General features: G+C 45.5%; 2 protein-coding genes across 8 annotated transcripts in view; one reads left to right on the top strand and one right to left on the bottom strand.

Annotated features, from left to right (window-relative positions):
- Nucleotides 1-9,471, top strand: part of RPS6KL1 (ribosomal protein S6 kinase like 1) — a 23,093-nt gene extending 13,622 nt beyond the window's left edge. Inside the window, exons 9-13 of one of the 7 annotated variants that reach the window (XR_004320832.1) lie at nucleotides 53-135; nucleotides 1,496-1,591; nucleotides 7,763-7,878; nucleotides 8,999-9,145; nucleotides 9,251-9,471. Coding sequence is in view for 3 of the 7 variants with exons in the window: in XM_032482374.1 (XP_032338265.1) it covers nucleotides 53-135; nucleotides 1,496-1,591; nucleotides 1,859-1,969 (290 nt within the window). In the remaining 4 variants the exon portion in view is untranslated. Of the gene's footprint in view, nucleotides 1-52; nucleotides 136-933; nucleotides 1,638-1,858; nucleotides 3,423-7,762; nucleotides 7,879-8,998; nucleotides 9,146-9,250 lie in introns of those variants that run through there. The other 6 variants (XR_004320835.1, XR_004320834.1, XR_004320833.1 and 3 more) reach the window with 6 other exon arrangements.
- On the bottom strand, nucleotides 4,796-22,810 carry DLST (dihydrolipoamide S-succinyltransferase). The gene is made up of 15 exons (XM_032482373.1): nucleotides 22,681-22,810; nucleotides 22,081-22,114; nucleotides 19,471-19,519; nucleotides 16,814-16,869; nucleotides 16,607-16,681; nucleotides 16,318-16,373; nucleotides 15,712-15,823; nucleotides 14,019-14,174; nucleotides 13,564-13,640; nucleotides 12,587-12,684; nucleotides 9,308-9,438; nucleotides 8,372-8,445; nucleotides 7,979-8,062; nucleotides 7,417-7,584; nucleotides 4,796-6,401 (listed from the first exon to the last, which is right to left on the bottom strand). Exons 1-15 carry the CDS (start codon nucleotides 22,741-22,743, stop codon nucleotides 6,267-6,269), a joined length of 1,368 nt encoding a protein of 455 aa, XP_032338264.1. The 5' UTR covers nucleotides 22,744-22,810; the 3' UTR covers nucleotides 4,796-6,266.

The raw sequence follows: 22,810 nt of genomic DNA, 5'->3' as shown, positions 1-22,810 counted from the left end.
GAGACCTGCCCTCCAGGGCAAGCCTGGGACACGTGCGTTCTTGTTCCCACAGAGGTGGGTGGGATTTCTGAGCTGACCGAAGCCTGTGACTGGTGGAGCTTTGGGTCTCTACTGTATGAACTGCTGACTGGAACGGTGAGTAGTGAGGCAGGGTGTGTAGCCTGGTGGGTGTCACTAAGCGTAGGGTGGGCTGGGTTTAGTCCAACTAGGCAGTGCTGGGGCTGAGCCTGCCTGGTTTTCCAAGACCTGGCTCTTGGGCCCAACGTCCTGCCAGCACAGTTGCCCTCCTCCCTCTAGCCATGAGACAGAGGAAGCCACTCCCACCCAGGCCATGTACACCCAGGCCACACCTCCACCGGACCAGTGGCTATAGCTAGTGAGACTGTCACCTCGTATGAATGAGAATTGAGCAGGAATGGTCAGGGAAGATTTCTGGAAGAGAGCAGCTGGGCCGAGATCTGGAGAGAGGATGCAATCTGACAGCCCTTTTACTTGGAAGGCCACTGGATCATCCCCCGAGCCTCCTCTCCCACTGCTCACTCCCCCATCTACCCACTTCAGAGCTGCACCCCCCCCCAACTTTGGCTGGAAGACCAGACAGAGGGCCTCCTTCATCCCAGATCAGCAGCTGCCCTGTCCAGCCTGGGTCACCCAAGAGCTTAAGGTTCCCTTTGCAAGCACCCTTGTTCATGATGGCAGCCTCTGCCCTCTGTCCTTCCCCAAGAGTTCAGCACTGCACCTGGGCTGGTTAAGTCAGGTGGCAACGAGAGGCCAAACTGCATTTGAGCAGGAAATGCCCCAAGTGGATGCAGTATGACCAGTCCATCCTGGCTCCCTCTTGCTTTGGTCCCATAGCCAGGGCCTCTGAGAGCCCTAGCTGAAAACAGCCCCACAGAGTGTTTCTCTCCTCATGGCCTCCCACCACCTCTCCAGTCCAGGGCTCCTGACCTTCCTCCCAGTTGCTTCTTGCTCCTATTCCTGACCTCCGGACAGACCTCTCTGCTCCCCCAAGCTGCACCCTTCTGGAGTGCAGAGAGGCCCTGTCTTCCCTCGCCACAGCCCTGCCTTGGCCCTGACAGTACCATGTCAAATGAGTAGCCCGTGGAGATTTTTCTTCTGTAAGGAGGTAAGTTTCAGTGCTGTTCCTGATAGAGGGCCTTCCCTGATTGCAACCCAAGATCGATGCTTCTAGCAAGCTGGGAGCCAGAGGGACCTGGGTTCAAACCCTGAACTCAGCACAAATCACTCGATCTCTCTGAGCCTTCTTGTCTTTAAAATGGGGATGCTAATACTTACTCTGAAAGGTGTGGAAATTATGGATCATGGGTATCAGGCATCAGCCTGGCATGCGGTAGGTCCAAAGCAAAAGGCAACGATCATCATCCCCATCATCCCCTTGCGTGTGACACAGGGGAAAAATGAAATCCTGGCCGCCGCAGGAGAGTACAGGCTTCCCTGGGATTGCCTCCTCAGGGCGCTTCCTGTGTCTTCCCAGGCACTGTCTCAGAGCCACCCCTCGGGAATCCAGCCCCACACCCAACTCCAGCTGCCCGAGTGGCTCAGTCGCCACGCGGCCTCCCTGCTAACTGAGGTGAGGTGCAGCCAGCCTAGAGGAGGCGGCTTCTTGGCCTGAGGGTGGACAGAAGGGAGGGCAGAACCCTGTGTGTGAACAAGCCGTGCTGTGTACTGGGTATCTGATGTGGGCACAGGAGGGCAATAGGGACAACAAACTTCTATATGTTGGTGGCCAAACATCAGTGTCCCCCAGGGTAACACTGAGGGTCTGTGGGCCAGGCTGGCAGGGAGCAATGGGATGGGGAAGGCCTACCCAGAGTACTGACTGGACCTTTCTCTGCAGCTGCTGCAGTTTGATCCTACCCGGCGCCTGGGCGCTGGAGGAGGTGGTGTCAACAAACTAAAGTCCCATCCCTTTTTCAGTTCCATCCAGTGGAGCAAACTGGTGGGGTAGAAGGGGGTGGAGTAGGCGATGGAAGCAGCTGGACTGGTCTGGATCTCTTCTCTTTGCCTGCCACCTTAAGCTGGCCCCTCTAAATCAGCGGCCCTCAGGCAAAAAACTCAAGGCAGCTGCCTCTCCCAGGCTTCTCCGTTGGGCCTCAGACGGCTCATTCCTACAGCCCAGGAAGGGCCTACAGAGTCCCCAGCCAGTTCTTGGAGAAGCCATTTCTTGTTGGTGCTGAGGAGGAGGGACAGAGATGTCAGCTTGGTTGGCAGGCTCCCATCCGCCCATCCATCCTTCACCCATCAGTCAACATTCGCCTGCTGAGCGCACACCCTGTACCCTGAACAAGGACCAACCGTGCTAAAGGTGCCTTCCATTGTATTGGCTCTGAGCTGCTGGCCACCTGCTGAGCCATGAGGTTTTGTGACTCCTTATCCGCCATGTGCCCCACTCAGGATCTCTCTGGAGACTCATCTCAGGATACTAGTCCACTGACTCAGTGGACCCAAACCAGGGCTGCCCTGGCTGGTCATCTTAGCCAAGCAGCTAGTGGGCCTCTCCCACCAGAGGCCATTCCTGCAGGGGGTCAGGAGGCTGGGGAAGCAGGGAAGAAGTCTGTAGTCAGCATGGGGGGAGGCAGGGAGCAGGATGGCCCACTCTCAACTCCTGACCATGACCCTTATCTTGTGACTGCAGACTTTAGAGAGCAAAGGAAGGGAAGGCAGGAAAATAAGGATAAGGAGGAGTCAGGGGAGGGAGGAAGGCACAGCTCTGCCCCTTACAGCAGTTTTGGAAATAAGGAGCTAGCCCTCTAGTGTGGAAAGGAAAACTGCCCCATGGGTCTGAGGGGACACAATTCAGGCTCCAGCCTGAAGCTGCTTAAAGACAAATTGTACTCATTAGGATTCCCTTCTTGGACATTCGTCCTGTTTACCATTTTGCATTTTAGTCTTGAGGGCCCAACTCAATCCAGTGCCCACTGTGACTTCATCTCCTTTTGAAGTGAAACCACAAAACAAACACATGGAATGATTGTCCAAACTTTTAGCCAGAAGCAAGATGTTTCTGGTCTCTCAAGAACTGGGGTAAGTAGTTAGTTACCCCCAAAAAACAATCCCCTTCAGAGATTTGGGGTCCCTCTTCTTCATCAGGACTCAACCTGTCACTTGCGTGTGGCAACTAAACTTCCTTGAACCTCTGCCCCCAACTCCTTCCCTCTGGTGTGTCTCCAAGACCACCAGGTGGCGCCTCTGACGCCATCCTCCAGCCTGGCTGCAAAGGCCCAACTTTGCCTGAGGGTAGGACCTGTGTTGTGGGGAGGCCACACTTCTCCGGTCCTCAGGAGTAGTCTGGGGCAAAGGGGACATGGGGAAGTGCAGCTTTGTACAGTCCTGGCTTTCCCTGGGGTTTGCCCATATCCCTCCACCCTCACTCCAATAAATCCAGCTGTTACCAACGGTGTCCATGCTTCATGAATGTATCGAGGGGTCCTGCCAGAATGGGGAGATGGGAAGGTTCCCCCAGAGAAAGTGCCATCGTAATCAAGAGTAAGCTTGGAACCTGCTACGAAATAGAAAGCAGGGCTGGTCATGAACAGCATGGCAGCCTGCATCCTGCAGAACAGCTGGGAGCCCACAGGAAAATGCTGGCATGCAGCAGACAATGGGCTCTCTGGGAAACAAAACAGGAAGTCTTGGAAGAGGGGCACTGTTCCTTGTAGGGGTGAGGGGGTAATACTTATCTTCACAGTGACCCCTTAAACAGATGGTTCCTGAGAAGACTGGAATTGAAAGACGTAAATGACACGACCTGGCCAGAGTCTGCGTTCCTTCTGCTACATTCCAAGTTAGGCCAGACCACCTCCAACTGCTGTGCAAAGTGCAAATTGCATCTGGAACTTCTGGGCCTCATTCATGCAATAAACACTGCACATCTGACGCTTTGCTAGCCCCTGAGTTTAGAATACTGTGGCCCCGCCCTTAAGGGGCTTATAGTCTCTATTTGATAACAATGGGGCTAAGTATACTTCCTTTGTAGGTTTACTAGAGAAATTAAAAGCATCTAGCCCCATGCCCCAGACCTGATCATTCTAAAATTCTTCCTTTCATTGAACCCAAGTTTTTTCCACCTACTGGCTCTAGCTCTACCCTCTGGGAGCCGCTCTGTTCCTGTGACAGACCTCCATATAGAGACATCACTGTAAGCAAGATCAGCAGGCAGGGACTGCGGAAGAAGCAGGCTGAGGCTAAGCATGGACACCACTGTGCCTGTCACATGTAGTCAATGCAGATTAGCTCCCAAGCCTGTCCACTCACCCTCATAGACCACTGCACATAGGAGGTGATCTCCCCTCATTTGTTCCTACCAACCTTGAGCATCTGGGTACCCACGTGGCAATCAAGTGCAAAATGCAAAATTTTAAGAGTCGCCTACCTCTCACCAATCCATCCCAGAAATAATCTAAGCCTCCACAAAAATGCAAATGTCTGGGGCAGGAGGAGGGTATAGCTCAGTGGTAAAGCATGTGCTTATCATGCAAGAGGTCCTGGGTTTAATCCCCAGTATCTCCATTAAAAATTAATCTTAAAAATTTTTTTAATGCAAATCTGTTGTGTTTGAAGGGGTTTCACACCTGGCGGGGGTGGAGAGGGCTAGGGGAACGGGGACCAATTTCTCTTTAAGAGTGCAGCTTGCCAAGCTCAATGGGCTCACTAGAAGGAAGCCTGGGCACTTTCCTGACTGGCAGGGGACACTATGGCTTTCAATGCTAATGACAATCACAGTGCTAGAGACTTGGTACAGCCTCAGTAACCAAAACAAGTACAGAAGCAGGAACCCTGTTTGCAAATACTTGCCCTTTAATTTGCATTTAAAATCAGTTTCTTTAAATATTTTAGTTACAAGTTCTGAATAGTGAAGACATAGTAGATGCTGCAGGCACTCAGTACTGGTTCCCACCCCTTCCCTCACCCCAACCCTCAGGCCTTGCTTCTTTTATCAAAGTACAAATGGACACCTTGCACTAAAGAAATGGCTCAGCAGCCTCAGGCCTGGATGCAGCTGGATACAAAGTGATGAAGCCCAGTAGCTTTCATGACAAGATGTGTGCATTTAATCATGCTCCAAGGAATACCAATGATTGTGCCCAAGCAAAAACGGGCAATACCTCAGAGGTGACATCAGCCACTTACCTACTGTGTACTAGAATCTCGGGCTAGTTTCCACCACCATCCATCCTCCCCCCAGACCTGTGTTCTGCAGAGGAAGAGCTAAGGCCCTGCTCCCTAAGGGCCATGATGCAGGAAGGAACAGAGCCACCTTTTACCCACAGGCTTTTACCAATGGAATTTAGAAGCTCAAGTCAACCAGAGCCAGTCCATAGGAAGCCTCCTTCACCCCAGTCTCTACCAGGCGCCATCTAGCCCTTGGCTGTGACATGCTCTGTCTCACTGCCATGTGCTAGAATCTGCTCTAAGTGAGAACAATGTGGTAGAATGGTTCCTAGCAGCCTGGAAAGGTGGTCACAACCACAGTAGTGTGTGGCTGTGCCAAAATGGGTCTTCCTGGTGCAAAGCTACGATGAAGAGTGTGAGGGCAGACCTGGATTCTGCTCCTGTCTCGGTGACAACATATGACCTCAGGGAGGATCTGCCCTCTCCCCCTCTTAACATTGCCTATCCATCCCCTCAACCCCCTTAATCTCCTGGCCTGTGCTTCCTGGAAGAGGTAGAAGAGGCAGCTTGAAGTCACTGACAGCTGAGAATGAAGGCGCCATTTAAGAAGCAGAGCAGCACCTCTTGGCCTGTGGTCAATACCTCCACTCAGATGGAATCGGGTGAGGATGTGCACAGGCAGGACAGAGGCTGCTCCGAGCTTGGGAGGCACACCACCCTCCTAGGCATCTCTGGAGAACAGACTTCCAAAAGATAGAAGCTTAATCACATGGTCGTCCAGTGGTTTCCCTACAGTATACTGACACAGGGGAGAAGCAGAATCATCTCTGCAGAGGGCTAGTGGAGGAAGGGCAGGAATATTAACGAGCATCCATTAAGGCTCTCTCTCTCCCTCAAGCCTTAGGAAATAAGATATTCGAGTGTAAGAGAAGGGTGCAGAGAGGGAGAGAGCCTGGCAGGAACACCAAAGAAGAGACCTGCAACTGCTGGTTACATAGTGCCCTGGTTTCCTTGCTTGAGGCCAACAGCATATGCCTGTCTGTCACCAGGCTAACCTGGGGCCCGTAAGGGGACAGGGAGAAGACTGGTTTTCAGTTCCTGCATGGTCGATGTGTAGGGCGTGTGGCTTCCTCCTAAAGGTCTAGTAGGAGGACTCTGGGATCCTCTACCGCTGCCTTGATCTTGCGGAGGAAAGTCACAGCCTCTCTGCCGTCAATCAGCCGGTGATCATATGTCAGGGCCACGTACATCATGGGCCGCACCTCTACCTACAGAGAGGAGAGGTCAACAGGTTTGTCTACAGCAGGACAGAGAGAGCCCGTCTGAAGGGGGGAGATGACAAAGCATGGCCCGTAAGTAAGTTCCCAATTCCAGACCCTTTCCTACTATGCTTGTTGCTTCTGGATACTTGCAATATATTCAAAGACCAATCCCTACCCTTAGTGCAAAGCTCCCACACTCAAAAACAAATCTTAACCCAAGAAAATAGGAGTCTCCTTACAACTGCCTTTAAAAGGAAAAAAAAAAAAAAAAAACAAAAAAACACCATGCTCCGTCCTCTCACTTGTCTGCTCTCTAGAGGGAAAAGTTCCTGTTCACTTCTGGCTGCCTGCAGTTTCCTCTCTAGGGTTAGAATTTAAAAAAAAAAAATTTTTTTTTTTACGTAAGGGTCCACAAATTCTCTGAAACTGTATGCAAAGTTGTCATATGAGCATTTTCCAGGGGAGAGCTATGGTTTTTAGATTTAAAAAGGAGTTAGTGACCCAAAAAGGTTCTACACAGAAAGCCCAGAAAACATTTTCCTACCAACATATCATCCAGGACCAGCTCAAGACCCTTTGACCTCCTTCCCTGAACTCCCAGAAAACCTCTAAACCTCATCATACAACTTGGCAGCTTACAGATGGCTCTGCACTGTTGTCCTCTGTTTTCCAGGGACAAGATCACGTCTTCAACTGCATCCCTACACTCCCTATAGCACCGAGAATGAAGCAGCAAGCCTTCTCAGCTCAGTGGTTCTCAAACTCTAGCATGCATCAGAGTCATCTGTACTTTCTGCTTCACTAGGTCTGGGAAGGGGTCCAAGAATTAGCATTTCTAACAAGTTCTCAGATGCTGCTGCTCCACACAGCACAGTTTGAGAAACAGTGCCTTAGCTGTTAATTAGAAACTAAGAGATGCAACTTATACTTGAAATTACAGTGACTCTTTTATAATCAGCATTTACTCAGACTTCCCTCTCCTCATCATCTAGCTGCTGACGTAAGCGGTGATGGTTCCTACCTTGCCCCCAATAGCCACTGGCCTATCAAATATGGCATGCATGCCCAGGATGGCAGACTGCGGGGGGTTGATAATGGGTGTTCCAAAGAGCGAGCCAAAAACGCCTCCGTTGCTGATGGTGAAAGTACCACCATCCATATCTTCAATGGCAAGTTCATTCTTTCGGGCCTAAAAAACAGAGATTTTGTAACTGAAAGATAAGGTCAACCCAGCTTTCTTCACCTACAGTTCAGAAGGCTCACATCTGAGATCAACAGTCTGAGTTCTAGCTTTAACATGAAAGTTGTGCAGCCTGTGACTAGTGCTCCACCAGAGAGGACTCCAGGACCTTTTCTTCTCCGAGCAGGTTTCACCTGAAGAGCTCTTCAGTCATAAGAGCTCGATGAGCCCCGCCAGACAGCTGCACTTCGGCTCTCACTCCTGACTGCTGTCCTCAGGGCCACGCACTCCTTTCGGAACAAAGTGAGTTTCCAGCATCCTGAGCACTGCTCACTGGCCCAGCCTCCCCCAGGCTCTCTTCCCTGACCTGCCCAGCAGCTCATACACGTCCTTTCTACTTTACCTTCTCTCCCAGTTCACTGATGGTTCGCTCAATATCAGCGTAATTCATACTTTCCACATTCCTGATGACGGGAACCACCAGACCCTGATGAGAGTGGAAAGCTGTTTCAATCGCAAATTAATAGTACCCTTTATGGTTATAACTCCCTTGATTCAAGCCAATGTTCTCCCCTTCCCAGAGTATCTTAATTACTCAATGTGATTAACAGAGTAAAACATTCAGGCTTGACATTAAGATAAAAGAATGTGGTATGGCTAAACATCAGTTACTCTTCTAGAAACTCCCTTCTAAGAAGTTAGAATTACAGAAGTGATCTCTCCCAGGGGTCTGCTTCTTCCCACGGGTAAGGTAAGAGTCTCAGACCAGAGCTCCCCAGCTCCTACTCCAACATACCCGAGGGGTGGCCACCGCAACGCTGATGTCAATATAATCCCTGTACACCACCTCTTTGGTTGTATCGTCAATCACTATGAGAGAGAAAACACACATTACATACAACTCCCCAGGCCTAGGCCAATGAGGAAACATTTGCATTAAAAGAGTAAAAATCCACACTGCTTGGTACGGTGTGGGCTGACCAACTAGCAAGAAAATCACTGCAGTACAAGCAGCAGCTGGCACTCCTCTTACTCCCATACCAACTAATCGTAACTACTCCCTAGAGTCCCGACTAAGCAAGAGCCCAGGAGCATCCATTTCCTTGGCAATCCTCAGAAGGATCGCCGCACTGGCTAACACAGGAAAGAGAACGTGCCGAAGTTCTTGTTAATCAGCTCTACTCCAGACCTCCCTTAGCTAATGACCAGGTATAAAAAGTGCTCAAACAAAAGGGCCCCTTCTGCTGCCCACTCTCAACAAAGGGTGAGGGAAGCCTCTTTCTAGGAGACTCGGGAGGAAGCAGGATGGTCTGGCTTTAATATGCTACCCTGAGAGCAAACCAGCAGCGAAAAATTTAGGTCTCGTGCTCATGAGAAAATACAACTTGAGAATCTTTCCCACAAAGTCTATGTTGTATTGCAGATAAGACGCCCTGACGTAAGAAGCCTGGAGAGCTGGGCTGGCTCAGAACTGCTGGTTGCCAGAGCAGCTGCCAACCTGTGCACTGGGAAGAGACCCTGTTCTGTCCAACTACTAGGGAGAGAGCAATTGTGATGCCATTTGAGGAAGGTGAGTCAAGAAACTCCTGGGGAAGGTACTCAATTTTTCACAGGTATGAAATAAGAAGTCTTCATCTGTTGACCCCCATCTTTGTGTCTGTGTGTGTGGAAACAGGTCTTTGCTCATACACATGTCCCAGGACCTCTGCGATTCTGGCCACCACAAACTCACCTGCATTTACAACAGGCTGCTCCTGCAAGGCAAAGGCTGAGGCCTTTACAAACGCCGACATGAAGCCTAGTTTGAGGTTATGTTTCTTCAGAAAAGCTTCCTTGTGCCGAGCCCTCATCTCCTGAATGTTACTGCAAAAACACATTATAAAACAAACTGATCACAAAATGAAGCCTCAATTTTGACTTTCATACTGGTTTCTAACTCCATGGACACAAATGGGTAAGCTTTTTTCCCTTTTTTCCCTAGGACCATTTACCTAGGTTCAAGTTTTGAAATAGTCCTCTAGAGGTCAACACAGTAACTTTATTCCTTTACAAAACCTGGATCCAAAGGAATTGGATCCAATCTGTCTTAAGGTAGACTGAGCCCTTTCCAAGGCTCCTTCATGTTCCAGAAGACACAGATTTCAGCAACAGACAATATGAACAAGCAATCACACAGCACGCCAACATTATTGCCCTAGATGAGAAAGTGACTTCTAGCTACACTAAAATCATGAGCCATCTACCCTGAAAAAAAATTTTTTTAAGCATAAACAAGTTCACAAAATAAGAACCATTCTTTATTTCTTGTTAGATTTACTTTCAAAATGTCACCAAACCTGATTGACTCCCTCGTGACATTCCTCCCATCTCTTAGTGAAGACTAAAAAAGAAAAAAAGGAAAAAAAAAAAAAAAGCCCCAAACCCCACAGGGGTATGGGCTTCATGTGAGCCAAAGCAGTCATGACTATCTTAGATGGGTAAATCCAGTGTTGGTTTAGGCTCATGAGAAAGTCTGCAGATTCATTCGTCTCCCCAGAGTTAGCATTTCCATCTGCTTCTTCCTTCCAACAGGTACTAACACTCACCACACACAGGGGTCAATGCAGGGCACCAAGATACAAAGATAATAAAGACACAGTTCTTGCCCTTAAGATTAGTCTGATGGACATGGCTTCTTTGGCATTTAGAAAAGTGACCATGCATGGACCTAACTAAGCTTTTAAAGTACAAGCACCAAGGCCTCTGGGAAGCCTTTGCAGCATGAACAGCCTTTGTTCCTTTGAGGCTGGTTTTTCACATATGTACAACTTATGTATTGCAGTTAGTGGCAAATGGCTTTCCCACCATTTTGCTGCAGAAACCTCTGTATTGATGGGAATACAGTTCCGTGATGGAAATCAAATTTAACTTTATCTCAGGCCCAAATGCTTGGTTCTCCCTTTCTCCCTATAATGGCCTAATTTGGCATTAGCACGGAAGATCAGATGGTGTAACTTTAACATCCCCCTTCAGATCTTTTGTTTTTGAAAAAGGAAGTTTTCCTAGGGGGACTGATTGGGTTTAAAATGTTTGTTTTCCTGAGTCTAACCTCATTTAGTGCTAGGATTACCACTCTAAAGACATTACTGGTTCCCAAGACACAAGAGCTGCAGAAGAGGGAAAGAGAAGTGATAAACATCTCTGCTCTCAAAACTGCCCAAATGCTATTGTCTGGTCATTAAGTAGTTTCTATTTCAGAGCTCTGCCCTTGGAGGCAGAGGCTGGGACAATAGGGGAGAGAAGAAGGTCTCAGACAGGCCCCTTACGGGTTAGCTGATCAGCACAAGACCCCAAGGGCACTCAATCCAAACCAGATTACTGACTGCAGCGAGACCCCAGGCCATCATTAAGTGACACCTCGATTAGCTACTGAAAGGAGATCCAGCTACTGCACTTACCTTCCAATCAAAGCTGTTGGGCCAACTGCATCTTTCAAGGCCACAAATATTTACATGTTTTGTCTTAAGGAATTGGGTAGAATTTCAAAGCCCAATTCAATTTGTGTACAATTTGGCCCTAATGCACTGAAACATAAACTGCAGCCCTTATGATTCATTAGTCAAGGTCCTTCCCTAGATCCTCTGGGTAGAAGACAAATCTTTGGCTTGAATGACATCTACTCTTGTTAGCAAGACTCACAACAGAATGGATGACATCTAGTGAAATGGGTCACAGAGCCCTATGCTGTGAACAATGTCACAGCACACTGTCAATAAACCATTCCCCTCTCTATACTTTTCAGACCCCTTCCAAAGGAAACCAATTTCCTTAATGAAACACAGATTAGCAGAATAAACACTTTGGACAAAAAGAATCAAACAAATGACCTGAAGATTTGATGATTTTTAACCCCTGTATTAAATATGAACTCTTATCTTGGCCCTTAAAACATTCTAAAATATGGATCCAACTTTACCATTCTTTCCTACACATATTCCTCACAGCGATTATTTCTCAAAAGTGTCTTGTACTTTCCTGTCTGTGCCAGGTCCATATTGTTCACATCTTCCAGAATGACCTTTCTCCATCATGTCAAAATGCTAGTCATTCTTTAAGGCCTATTTAGAAACCTCTGTCCTCCAGGAAGCCTTCCTGAGCCCACCCTCCCCACCTCAGAAACAAACGATCTCATTCTCTTCTCTACTCCATACTTTTTGTATCCCTCTGATACTTATTTTCCTAGATTCTACTTTGTGTCTATCCAAACCAGATGGTAGTTCTAGGAAGGCAGGGGCTCTTTTACACTCATCTTTGCAGCCCCCTCACATATAGTATATTATCTTGTACATAGTAACACTCAAAACACATTTGTTAACTTTAACTACATTCCCTTCTACTGTGCTGATGCCTGTAAACATCAAAGTCTTGAAGAAGGTAAGTGAATCAACAATTGGCTCTCTACAGAAATGAGTATACTGAATTAGCCCCTCTGGTTAATATTCTGACGTTTTTCCTTAAAAGCTCAACTTGTTTCCCACTTCATTATTAAAGCTTGGAAAGGTGAAAGATACGGCAAACCTATGCCTTTCCACCCCCTCAATTCTGGGTCGCTTAGAACACACATAAAGAGCGCTCAGTGAGAAAGAAGCGGGTGCGGCACCCTGACTCTGGGCATGCTGACAAGTGACTCTCCGTCCCTAGGGGTCGCCTTGTTGCCCTGGTTGCCCTATGGTTACTTGTCAGCTTGACAGCAGTCAGAGTTTAAGACTATTATCAGCCTCGTTTATCAGAAATCACAAGATTCAGGTATAAAAGTCTAAATGTCTAAGTTTTTAAGTCACAGAGGAGCCAGGCATAGTATGAGGAAAGTCAATTAGAGATGAAACCAGTAGGTCACTGTGTAAGTCAACAAGCAGTGCAAAGAAGTACGTCTTTCCTGTTAGTTTTGGAATCAGCACTCAGCAGGGACTTGGGCAAGTTCAAGTGGTTCTCCAAGAAAAAGGGCATGGGGAGTAAGAACTAGAGCTCTCACCTCATGTCAATCTCATTGAAAGTCGTAAGCATTGCACAGGTATTCTGGGCCTCCTTCAGACGCTGGGCAATGCGCTGCCGCATCCTGTTCATTTTTTCCTGAAAGAGAAAGTGGGACAACTATTGCTAACCCAGTCTCTTTGAACCTAGCCCTTCCGACTTAGTCTGAGGGAGCACTTAGCTTGTCAGGAGTGGATAATAAGGACTATAGTATAATCTAAATACAGGGAAAGATCTAGGATTCCTCTTTCCTGTGGCAGCCTTGCTCCTCTGAGCAAGAACAAGGAAATGCAGACAAAACTCGCTCAGATGTGCCTGAAGTGAGACCAACTAGAGGCCCAGGAAATGGTTTGATTTAAAAACTAAAACCAATTTATGGAAAGGAGGAGTGTGGTGTAGGGCTAGCCAGCCCAAGAGTCATTACAGAAAGGGCAATTTCTGGTGGTAAAGACTTGCATGAAAATAGCTGTTTGTGGAATTGAAACTCACAAGCAACCAACTTTTGAAGCTACGGTATTTTTAGGAGGTATTCTCAGGCAGAGGAACCCACACTCTTGACCATATTTCCTTGAGGTTTTATGTCTGCCCGACTGCCACTGTGTAGCCCTCAGCCAAGTATCCGGAAGTATGGGAATAGAGCCCACTAAACCACCTCTCTGAACCGTGTGTTATCATGGAATGGGGGGGACGTGTTACTAGGCTATTATCCCCTGCATATATTTTACTCACCCGTGGCATTTCAGTGGTAGCATAATACAGTGGGGAAAACCAATGGGCAAGTGTTCAGAAGACCTCACGTTCTAGTCCTATCATTTGACAGCTACATAACTGAATAAGTCACTTCCTAAATTCAATTTCCTTGTCAAGATCAAGGAATCAGCTTCCGGCCACTCGAAGGTAGGCACAGCAGACCCACACTCCATTCATCTCAACACTATCCCTCTGCCTCTTTCTTGGAAGTGGTCCTCAGAGGCTTACCCGATGTTCTGAACGCAGACCCTTGCCAACTCCTGGCTCAGCTACTGCAGGGGCAGCAGCTGGTTTTACTGCAGACACTGAAAATGGAGAGTACACTGCATCAGAAAGTGAGAAATATTCACTTGAGGATAAGCCAGTGCTTTCACACCAAACTATCACTTAATCTGCAAGAGATGCTGAGGTAGCATCATACCTACTTCACAAATGAACAAACTTTTGAGGCTATAGCATTTTTCTCAGAGAAGCTAAATAACTAGCTTAAAGTCACACAGCTATAAACAGAAAGCTGGGATGCAAACCCAGGTCTTCTGATACAATGTGTAGAGTTACTTTTACAAAGCAGCCAACAGAGCTGTTTAGAGCCATGATTAGTCTTACACTTTGCCCTGTGAGGGAACATGACATTAGATGAGATGTTCTTCCCACATAAAGACACATGGGAGGAGGAGACTTACCCGGTTTGCTAGCAAGAGGTTGTGAGGGCGAGGGCACTGGTGGCATCTGAGTCGGTATAGACGCTGCAGGCGGAGGAGGAACTGCCGAGGCTGCAGGCTCTGGTTTTGGGGCTGCGGCAGCAGGAGCTTCAGCTGGCTTGGCCTTCGCAGGAGCAGCTAGAAAACAAGGAAAATAGATGCCACTGGCACTATCTGAAATGGAAAACAACCAAATTGCAGATACTAAGCAGAACTTTGGTAGGAAAAGCTCTATCTCCCATCAGTTAGCAAATGCTTCCTGAGTATTTACTATCAACGCAAGGCTGTGAGATACACAGAATGATACAAGGTACCATTCTACTCCCCAGGGCTCTTGGATGTCCTACATTAGATAACAGACTTAATTCAGCTGCCTTACTGATATCAAATATCTACGGATCATCAAATGTGGCAAGTACTTTCAAAGAACCTACTAAGTCTACGGTAATGTAAACTTCAAAGCAAAAGAAATCCAGACAATTTAAGATGTTGAAACACACACAGAGAAGCAACACATTTCTAGTTATGGTAATACTGATTGTATTCTCTTCTATGTTAATACCACATGTGGAAGAATACTCAAGTATTAAAAAATAAAAGTGTAAATAATCAAGGGCACGTTCAGACTTAAGACTTCAAGGCATTTCATCCAGGATGGCTCTCATAAAACAATGAGGTGGTCAAGCAATAAACTCATAACTTTAAATATTTATTTTGATTTAACCCATTTGGACATCACATCTGGGTTTGTATTTTAATTACAAGAACATTCTCTTAAGGAATGATCAGAAGTTGGGATTCTTCAACTAGAAGAATGAACTGTATTCCCTAGCCTTCTACTGTACATTCTTTCCGTTCTGGGCTCCTGGGCTTGCTCTGATCAGTCTTAATGATGCCATCTACCATCTGTCTGCTTTACTATTTTAATAATGAGAAAGAAACAGACTTTAGTAGTCATAGCATTTAACTCAGAATCAAATCCAATCTCTAACTTGTACTTAACTATCGTGTACTAACTTAATACTAACTTGTAAGATCCAGTACAAATTCATTTCTTTATTTCTCACTTCCTTCCAAGAGAAATTCAACCCTCCCTAAAAGTGTTATAAGAGAATAGATGTGAAAAAACTATACCAAATTCTTCATAATGGACATGATGAAATATTGCTGCTTCCCACTGTGTAATAGTGGCTCCTAGCCCTGGCTGTGTATCAGAATGACTTGAGGAGCATTAAAACAACAACAAAAGCTATGATGGATAACCAGGATCTGATTACCCCAGGTTTAAAATATCAGAATCCATAAGACACGGAGTCCAGGCATTTGTATTATTTTTAAAGCCCCCATGTGATTCTGATGCCAGGGCTGGGGAGAGGGGGAAAAAAGAAAAAAAACACTGTCTTCAGAATCTTCATTTCTACTTAAGAAAAGGTCCAGCACAAGAAATAACAGTACTGTGAGGTTTATTTTTTTAATACCTCTTTTCTTCTCAAACTTTTATTTAAAGTTTACATTTAAAGTTCACATGATAGAAATATCTCCCCTCTTACTGCCTTGCTAAGGGCAGAGGGAATGCCAAATGGTTTCTAAGGTATCACAGAATTAGTACATTTTGCTCAGACCCAATTCCAAGGGGAAACACTGGAGACCTTGACAACCAGGAGAACTTCTTTACCGCCAGTTTTCCTGAGTGTGAAAAGAGGAGTGCCTCCTTCTACTTTTCCCCCATCAGGTACCAAAAGAGCTTCAATCACGCCGTTTGCTGGTGATGGAACATGCACAGATGTCTTGTAAAGGAAGACAGATGGAGACAGAGACGAAATTTTTACTCAGCATTAGAAAATTAATCATATAGAGTCTCAAATATGAGTTACAAGTATTGTAACAGTTTTACAAGACCCTGCATATAGAAATACCAAGGCCACACTTTCAGAGTAAGAGTCATCAATACTACTGTGAAGATTCACCCTTTCTGTCCGTTTTCAGAAACATTAAAGCAAGATTCAGTTAGCATGTTTCCAAGTGATACATGAAAAACACCTGGAAACAGCTCGTGCACAAAGCTATAAAACTAAAGCTATTAAGGTACATAGTATATGTACCTAGAACAATCTAAAATTAAACTTTTAACACTTTTTTCTTTTTAATTAGCTATTCCAACACTTCTACAACTGAGGTTAGAGCCAGTTAAAAACTATCTTTAACAACAGCTAAGTCCCTGCTCCTTTCATTGGGATAAAAAACCAAGAAGAGACAATGGCACTAATATAGACAAGCCTACCTTGTCAGTTTCAATCTCACAAACCACTTCATCTTCTGCAACTGTGTCTCCAACAGCTGAAAAGACAAAGTCTGCCTGTTAGTGGGGCGGGGCAGGGAGGGCACATCCAGTAGCCATAAAATCCCTTTGGCAGGTATGTTACAAGACCCCTTTCCTACAGGCCAGGAGAAAGCATACTGTGTAAAGAAAAGGGTGAAGCCATAGATTCCACTGATTATCACTGAGATCGGGGAGTAAAAAGGACTTTTCAAAAGTATTTAAACTTAAGTGAGAGGGCACTAAATCTTACCTTTCTCCCACCTGACATCCCCTTCTGTGACCGATTCTGCAAATGCTGGGGTTTTGACTGTAATCACATCATCCTCTAGGAAAAGAAAAAAACCACACAGTCCATGTTTTTCCTTTTTAATTTTCTTTGATTAAATTCAGTCAATTGTTGTTCTTCCCAGTAAAACTCCATTCCCAAGAAGGCAGGGAACTGAAGGCAGGTACTTACTGCATACAGATGAAGTTCTGAAGAAGCGAATACTGAAGACACTACTGTTGTTAATGCTACAAAACAAACATAAATGTAAACTCCTTCAGTAGATGAACCACTCACATTTTAGTTGAGATAAGGCTCCATGAATCACCTTCCCTTCAGATCAGTGATTCTTGACTAGGGGTACCCATCAGTGCTACTTGTAGGAACTTTTTTCAAAGCACACATATTCAAGCCCCATTCCCAGAAAATTCTAACTTGGTAGGTCTAGAGCAGAGCCTGGATGACTTGGGTGCCTTAAGCAGTGAGTTCCTTGGGCGAGTCTAGGACCCTGTGCTGCACTGAAATACAAGCTCTCACAGAACAGACTTACATTTGGGTCTTTGAAAAAAAGATAAGCATCTTGGTCCTTTGCACAACCATGAAAAAGGCTTAGCTTCCTGATTTAGGTCTTTTCTCAACTAAATCCAAGTAAGATAAATTATGTACCCTCAGGGTACATGCTATTGTGCCACATACAAGAGAATTTCTGTCCAGAAATTCAGATAAAATAGCAAGATGAGACAGCCAACAAGTAGAACAAGGTGTTACATGAACCAAAAAAAAAAAAAAAAAAAAAAAAAAAAAGCCCACAAACAAAAAAACTCATATGGTATTTCCTGGTCTGTTCTCACCATGAGACAGCACATGCATGAGTCCATTCTGGACTCATTCAAGAGGAACTTCAGAAGACTGAGGTATTTTCTTCTTTTTTTTTAATGGAGGTACTGGGCATTGAACCCAGGAAAAGGTATTTTCTGATATGGCATTAACTTTAAACAATGTAAACTGGAAAATGATACTACCTTTTATGCACAAAACCATTAATAGGGGTTACCACTGAAGAGCAGGAGATGTAGAGATACATGTTATCTATGGTTATCTGTTATATACACATACACTTTGGAACAGTGATTTGGATTTTCACTTTCTACACTTCGGGATTGTTTGAATATTGTACCACAAGCACCTTTATAATAGAAAAGTAAAACAGATTTAAGTTACCTTTTGATATTTTTACTTTTATAACATCAAAATAACTATATGTCCTATGTAAAGTCAAGAGGAAAAATGTATGTTATTTAAAAATGCAGTTTATAACCATGTATAGGTACGTGTTCATGGGCAAGAACTAACAGATAATGTGCAAACACAGAGTCTGCTCTTTGAGGACACCCAAGAACCTGGAGCACTGGCTGTCTCTGGGAAGAGGAACTTGGTGGCACTGGAGAACAAGGATAAAGTCTTTTCATGGGTACTCTCTTTACTTTTGAACCATATAAAGGTATAACCTATTAAATAAAAACAAAACCAAAAATAGTTTTACAATAGAAGATTTTTAAATAAAATGGGTACCTTACTCACAGAAAAAGACTATACACAATGCAAAAACAATTATTATATTTTTGCATTCTGTATGGTCTATGTTTTTGTATTTTGAAGGTGTGATCCTCATCCCACAAAGTTTAGGGTTTTTAAAAATACTTTACTTTCAAATGGTTATTTGTTGTATTCATTGCATAGACATTTGTGGTTGCTCCAATTTTATTTAAGCTGCAAATGAGTAACACATTTTGAATTTCCCTAAATAATTTTTAAATTACAAAAAGTATTAGATGGTCATAGTAGAATATTCAGAAACAGCAAAAAGAACATTTACAATGTGAGTATATCATACAGTAGGAAATGAAATCATTTTATAACCTGCTTTTTCTCACTTACAGAATGAATATATTAACATGGCATAGCTTAACCAATCGCCTATTGTTTGGTCATTTTGAAAGAAGTATGGGTATACTATGAGTTCTTCAGTACATATTCCTAGAAATGAAACTGCTAGATCAAAAGGTACACATGGTTCAAAGATTTATGAATGCCAAATTGTCCTCCAAAAAAAAAAAAAAACCACACACAGGAATTCACACTTCTAGTAGTATGTGCATCATTTTCTCAATAAAAAAACAAGAAACAAAACATTGCGATGCACAGTCCATAAGGAGCTAATCTGCTGACCCATCATTGAAGATTCTCCCTGTAGAGGAAGCAGCTTGACAGCTGCTCAACAGGTAACTAAAGAGCATCCTCTTACCACCACCCTGAAAATACTTGGAATGCAAGGCAGTATTAAGCAACATTCATAAGCAGAAGTTAATCTGAAACACACATGGGTGGCCATTCTCCAAACTTTGCATTATGCAATAACAGCATTCCCTCCGAACTAGTCAAAGTCCCAGGATTCAACTGACTAGTCTTTGCTTTTACTTTTCTAAAATGAAAAACTATGCAACCAAAAGGATGCTCTCAATCTCCACAATAAATGCAATCTCTAGCCCTTCAGCTTCACTTGTATCCAACCAGAATATTAAGGAGCACCCTTCTATAACTATTCCTATAAAGAGTTCCAGCTTTACTTTCATTATAATCTAAATACCTGAGGACAGGCATACTCCCAGTCCAGCACTTAATATCGGGCTGAAGCCCAAACATAGATCATAAATTAACATCAAGGTTAGGTGTAGGGACTCAACATAACCACCCTGATTTCTAGTCCTGAAAGGCAGTGAAGGCAAACTGATCAAGCTGGTGTCTTAAATACCCCGTGTCACATATCTGTGCTCCCCAGTAATACTTACACAATCTTCCTGCTGTCAGGGTAACCTGGTCCCTGACATAAGGAGATCCCTGCAAGAAACAAAACAACTCTTAACCAACAACTCTTATCTTGAATACAGGATACCTGCTGGGAATGGAAAAGAAGTCTGTTCACCCCCTCACTCCGAGATAGAGAAGGATCTACAGCAGGCAACAATATAATCTTTATCACACAGAATCCTGCTTCTCAAACTTTTCCACCAAAGCATCGTAATGGTAGAGAAAAGGTATCTGGGGTTTCTGCAGGGGTACGTGTTTGAGGAAGAAAGGGGAGAATTCTATAATCTTATTATCTTAGGATTCATAAACTTTCATTATCCTTGTATGTTTTCATAATAAAATGCCTCTCCTCCCCAAGGCTTCAAATACAGTTTAAAAAGACACATGAATGCTTATCCTGTGACTGACTACACACAGCCTCACCAGAGAAGCACTGGGAATGTTTGGTCTGAGTTTGTTTCCCTGATTACTTAAAATGCACTGAGCCAGAAGTCTTGTTGCCTGAACCCCAGCAGCAAAGACAGGGCTAGTTTAGGCCCAAGGTCTCCAGCTTGCTCTAGGACTGAGCAAATCATCACCCCTCCCTTCAGTTTGTCTTCTCACACTTTTGCCAAGACCTTCCACTCTGGTCACACTCAACAAGGTCGGAGCCCCTTTCTGCCCCACCAACTGTCCTTATCATAGGAAACTGCATTTCCTCAACTGACAACTAATTACCATACCTTCTTCACCTGAATATATTCTTTCATATGTCTTTTTTCAGATCTATTAACAAACTCTTCCTGAATCACGGGCACAGGAGACACCAAAAGGGACATAATTCTCTCTTGTGCCCATCTCCTCACAAACATCCCCAGGGTTCCAGGTCAAGTCACGTCTATGTCCAGTAGCCAAAGACTCTGCAGTACAAATCCCAAGTATGCCTTTGAGCTAGAATAGCCAGCAGCCCACAATGATTTTTGGAACCATTTAAGTCCAATTTAAATTTCACCCTACAGCAAGTTTCATCTGTACAGTGCTTTAGAGCTTATAAAAAGCTTTCACTTATTGACCTCATTTTGAGTCTCACAACTCCCTGAAGTGGAACGACCATCTGCCATTATTCCCATTTCATACAAGGCTTCTGGAGGTCAAGTGACTAGCACAAGGAGAAGCCCTGAACCATGATGCAAACCCCAAGTCCATGGCTCTTCCCATTGTCCTGCCTGTCTATAAAATGGAAAAAATGTTTACTGACATTCTTCAGGATTCCAAGTTAAAAAGCTTATTATTGAGAGTCCACTACGAGCTAACATTATGCTAGCTGCCTATGATCTCATGACTCTTGGGATAAAGTCCAAAAACTTTACACATTTCTGTCCAGCCCTCCCAGACAGGCTTCCTTTCCATTTCTATGACCCAAGTCCCTTCCTGCCTGAAAACCTGTGCATGAGCAATTCCCTTTGCCTGCAACATTATTCTCTTGGCCAACTCCTATATATTCTCCAAAACTTGGCTTAAATGTCACTTCTTTGGGGAAGCCTTTGCTGACATTGCGAGCGCACTCTTCACCCTCTCAAGCTGGGCTACATCATCCCACCCTCTCATTACACTCCATATTTCTCATTCACAGTAATCACAGTGTAATTATATCCTTAAGTGTGCATAAATATGTTTTTGTTGTCTCTCTAGGTAGCCCTTAAGATCCTGGAGGGTAGACACCATCTGTATCCCTGTCACTGAGCACAGCATGTAGTAAGAGTCAATGATCGGTTGATTACATGAGTAAATGATAACATGGTGGTTAGAAGTTCAGGCTGAGGAGTAGGTAGAACTGGTTGACCAATGGTTGGCTAAGTGACTTTCCTTGGTCAAGGCACTTAACCTCTCTTAGCCTTGAGTTATGCATATGTAAAACAGAAAATATCTCTTTTAGTGTATCTGGGTGATTAACTAAAAAATGCACGGAAAGACTCAGAACAGTGCTTGGCACACAGAATGTCCACAATAAGATAAACTCATTCAACAAATATTTATGCCAGGCATATACAAGATTATTGGGTTAAAACCTAAATTCTTTCCACTAGTCTCTACATCATCTTCTATCTCATGCCTCTCTCTCCCTTAACCAAAATACTCTGGCCAAATCACCTTTTTTCCAGTTCCAAAATACTGCCAAGCTCTTTCCATCCTCTGGGGCTTTGTACATGCTATTGCCATTCCTTCTCCTGCTCTTCATCCAGCTGGCCTGTCATGTGACCCTCTGGGTCACAGCTTTAGTGTCCAGCTTCACTTGTTTCCTTCTTGGCATTTAACCAAGATTCATGATAGTTCATTTATTTAGCAATTTACACTTTGTCTTTCCCACTACACTGTAAGCTCCAGGAGGGCGAGAATGGTTCACTGCTGTAGCCCTAGTGAGTGCCTAGCACAGTGCCTGACACACAAATATTCAGTAACTAGGTGCTAAACGAATAAATAGTAGCTGTTATTAAACAGCATTTTGTTTCACTCCTATCTCAACACGATGCGGAGAAATTCTAGCACCCCAATTTTCTCAATGCTCTGCCCAGGAGGAGAGCATTTTAGGTGATGGCAAGGGCAGAACTTACCAGGCAGGGAACGTCTCCCTAGAGGGCAGTTCCCCTGTTGAGAAAGAAGACATTATCGACGTCACCCAAGATGAAAGGAGGGAAGAAACTGCTTTCTCTTTTAAGTACAGACTCAAAGCTGTCCAGGTGCTGGTGACAGGTGAATCTCATGACTCCAAAAGGCAAAGGCAACAGCCAGGGCTCTCAGTCCGTCAGCACACCAGGCCTGCCAAACTATCTCACTTCCCAACGGGACTGATATCCAGGGACTTTAACGGAAAGAAAACGGGTCCCCGGATCCCGTCGGGGGACTCCGCGCCGCCTCCTCCCAAACTCGTGTCGGGGCGGGCGCGGCTCTGGGCGGCTCCTTCGCCTGGGCGCGGAGGGTTGGGGACAGCAGGGGACAAGGCACCGGCTGTCTCGGGTGGGCGACGGGCCGCTAGGCTCTGCAAGACGGCCCCGAGGGCAACTGCGACCCTGGGCCGCCCAGCCCGCGGCCTCCGCGTCCCAGTGCCCTTGGTGCCCAGCCTGGCCGGCGCGCCACGCCCCTGCCCCCAAGCTGCCCGTCTGCCCGCTGGCGAGCTTTTCACCCGACGGGACCCAGGCCCGGCAGAACCGTACCTTCTGGAAGGCGGAGAGCGAGCGGCTGAACGCCCGGGACACGCAGCGGGACCGGGACAGCATCGCGGCGGCGGCGGAGCGGAGGGCGGGCGGGCGGACACCGGATATAGGGCCCGGCAACAACCGGAAG

Source organism: Camelus ferus, chromosome 6 (genome assembly GCF_009834535.1).
Source record: "Camelus ferus isolate YT-003-E chromosome 6, BCGSAC_Cfer_1.0, whole genome shotgun sequence".
Taxonomy (NCBI): Eukaryota; Metazoa; Chordata; class Mammalia; order Artiodactyla; family Camelidae; genus Camelus; species Camelus ferus.
Note: the sequence above shows the minus strand (reverse complement) of the source record. Positions and strands in the feature narration are given on the sequence as shown.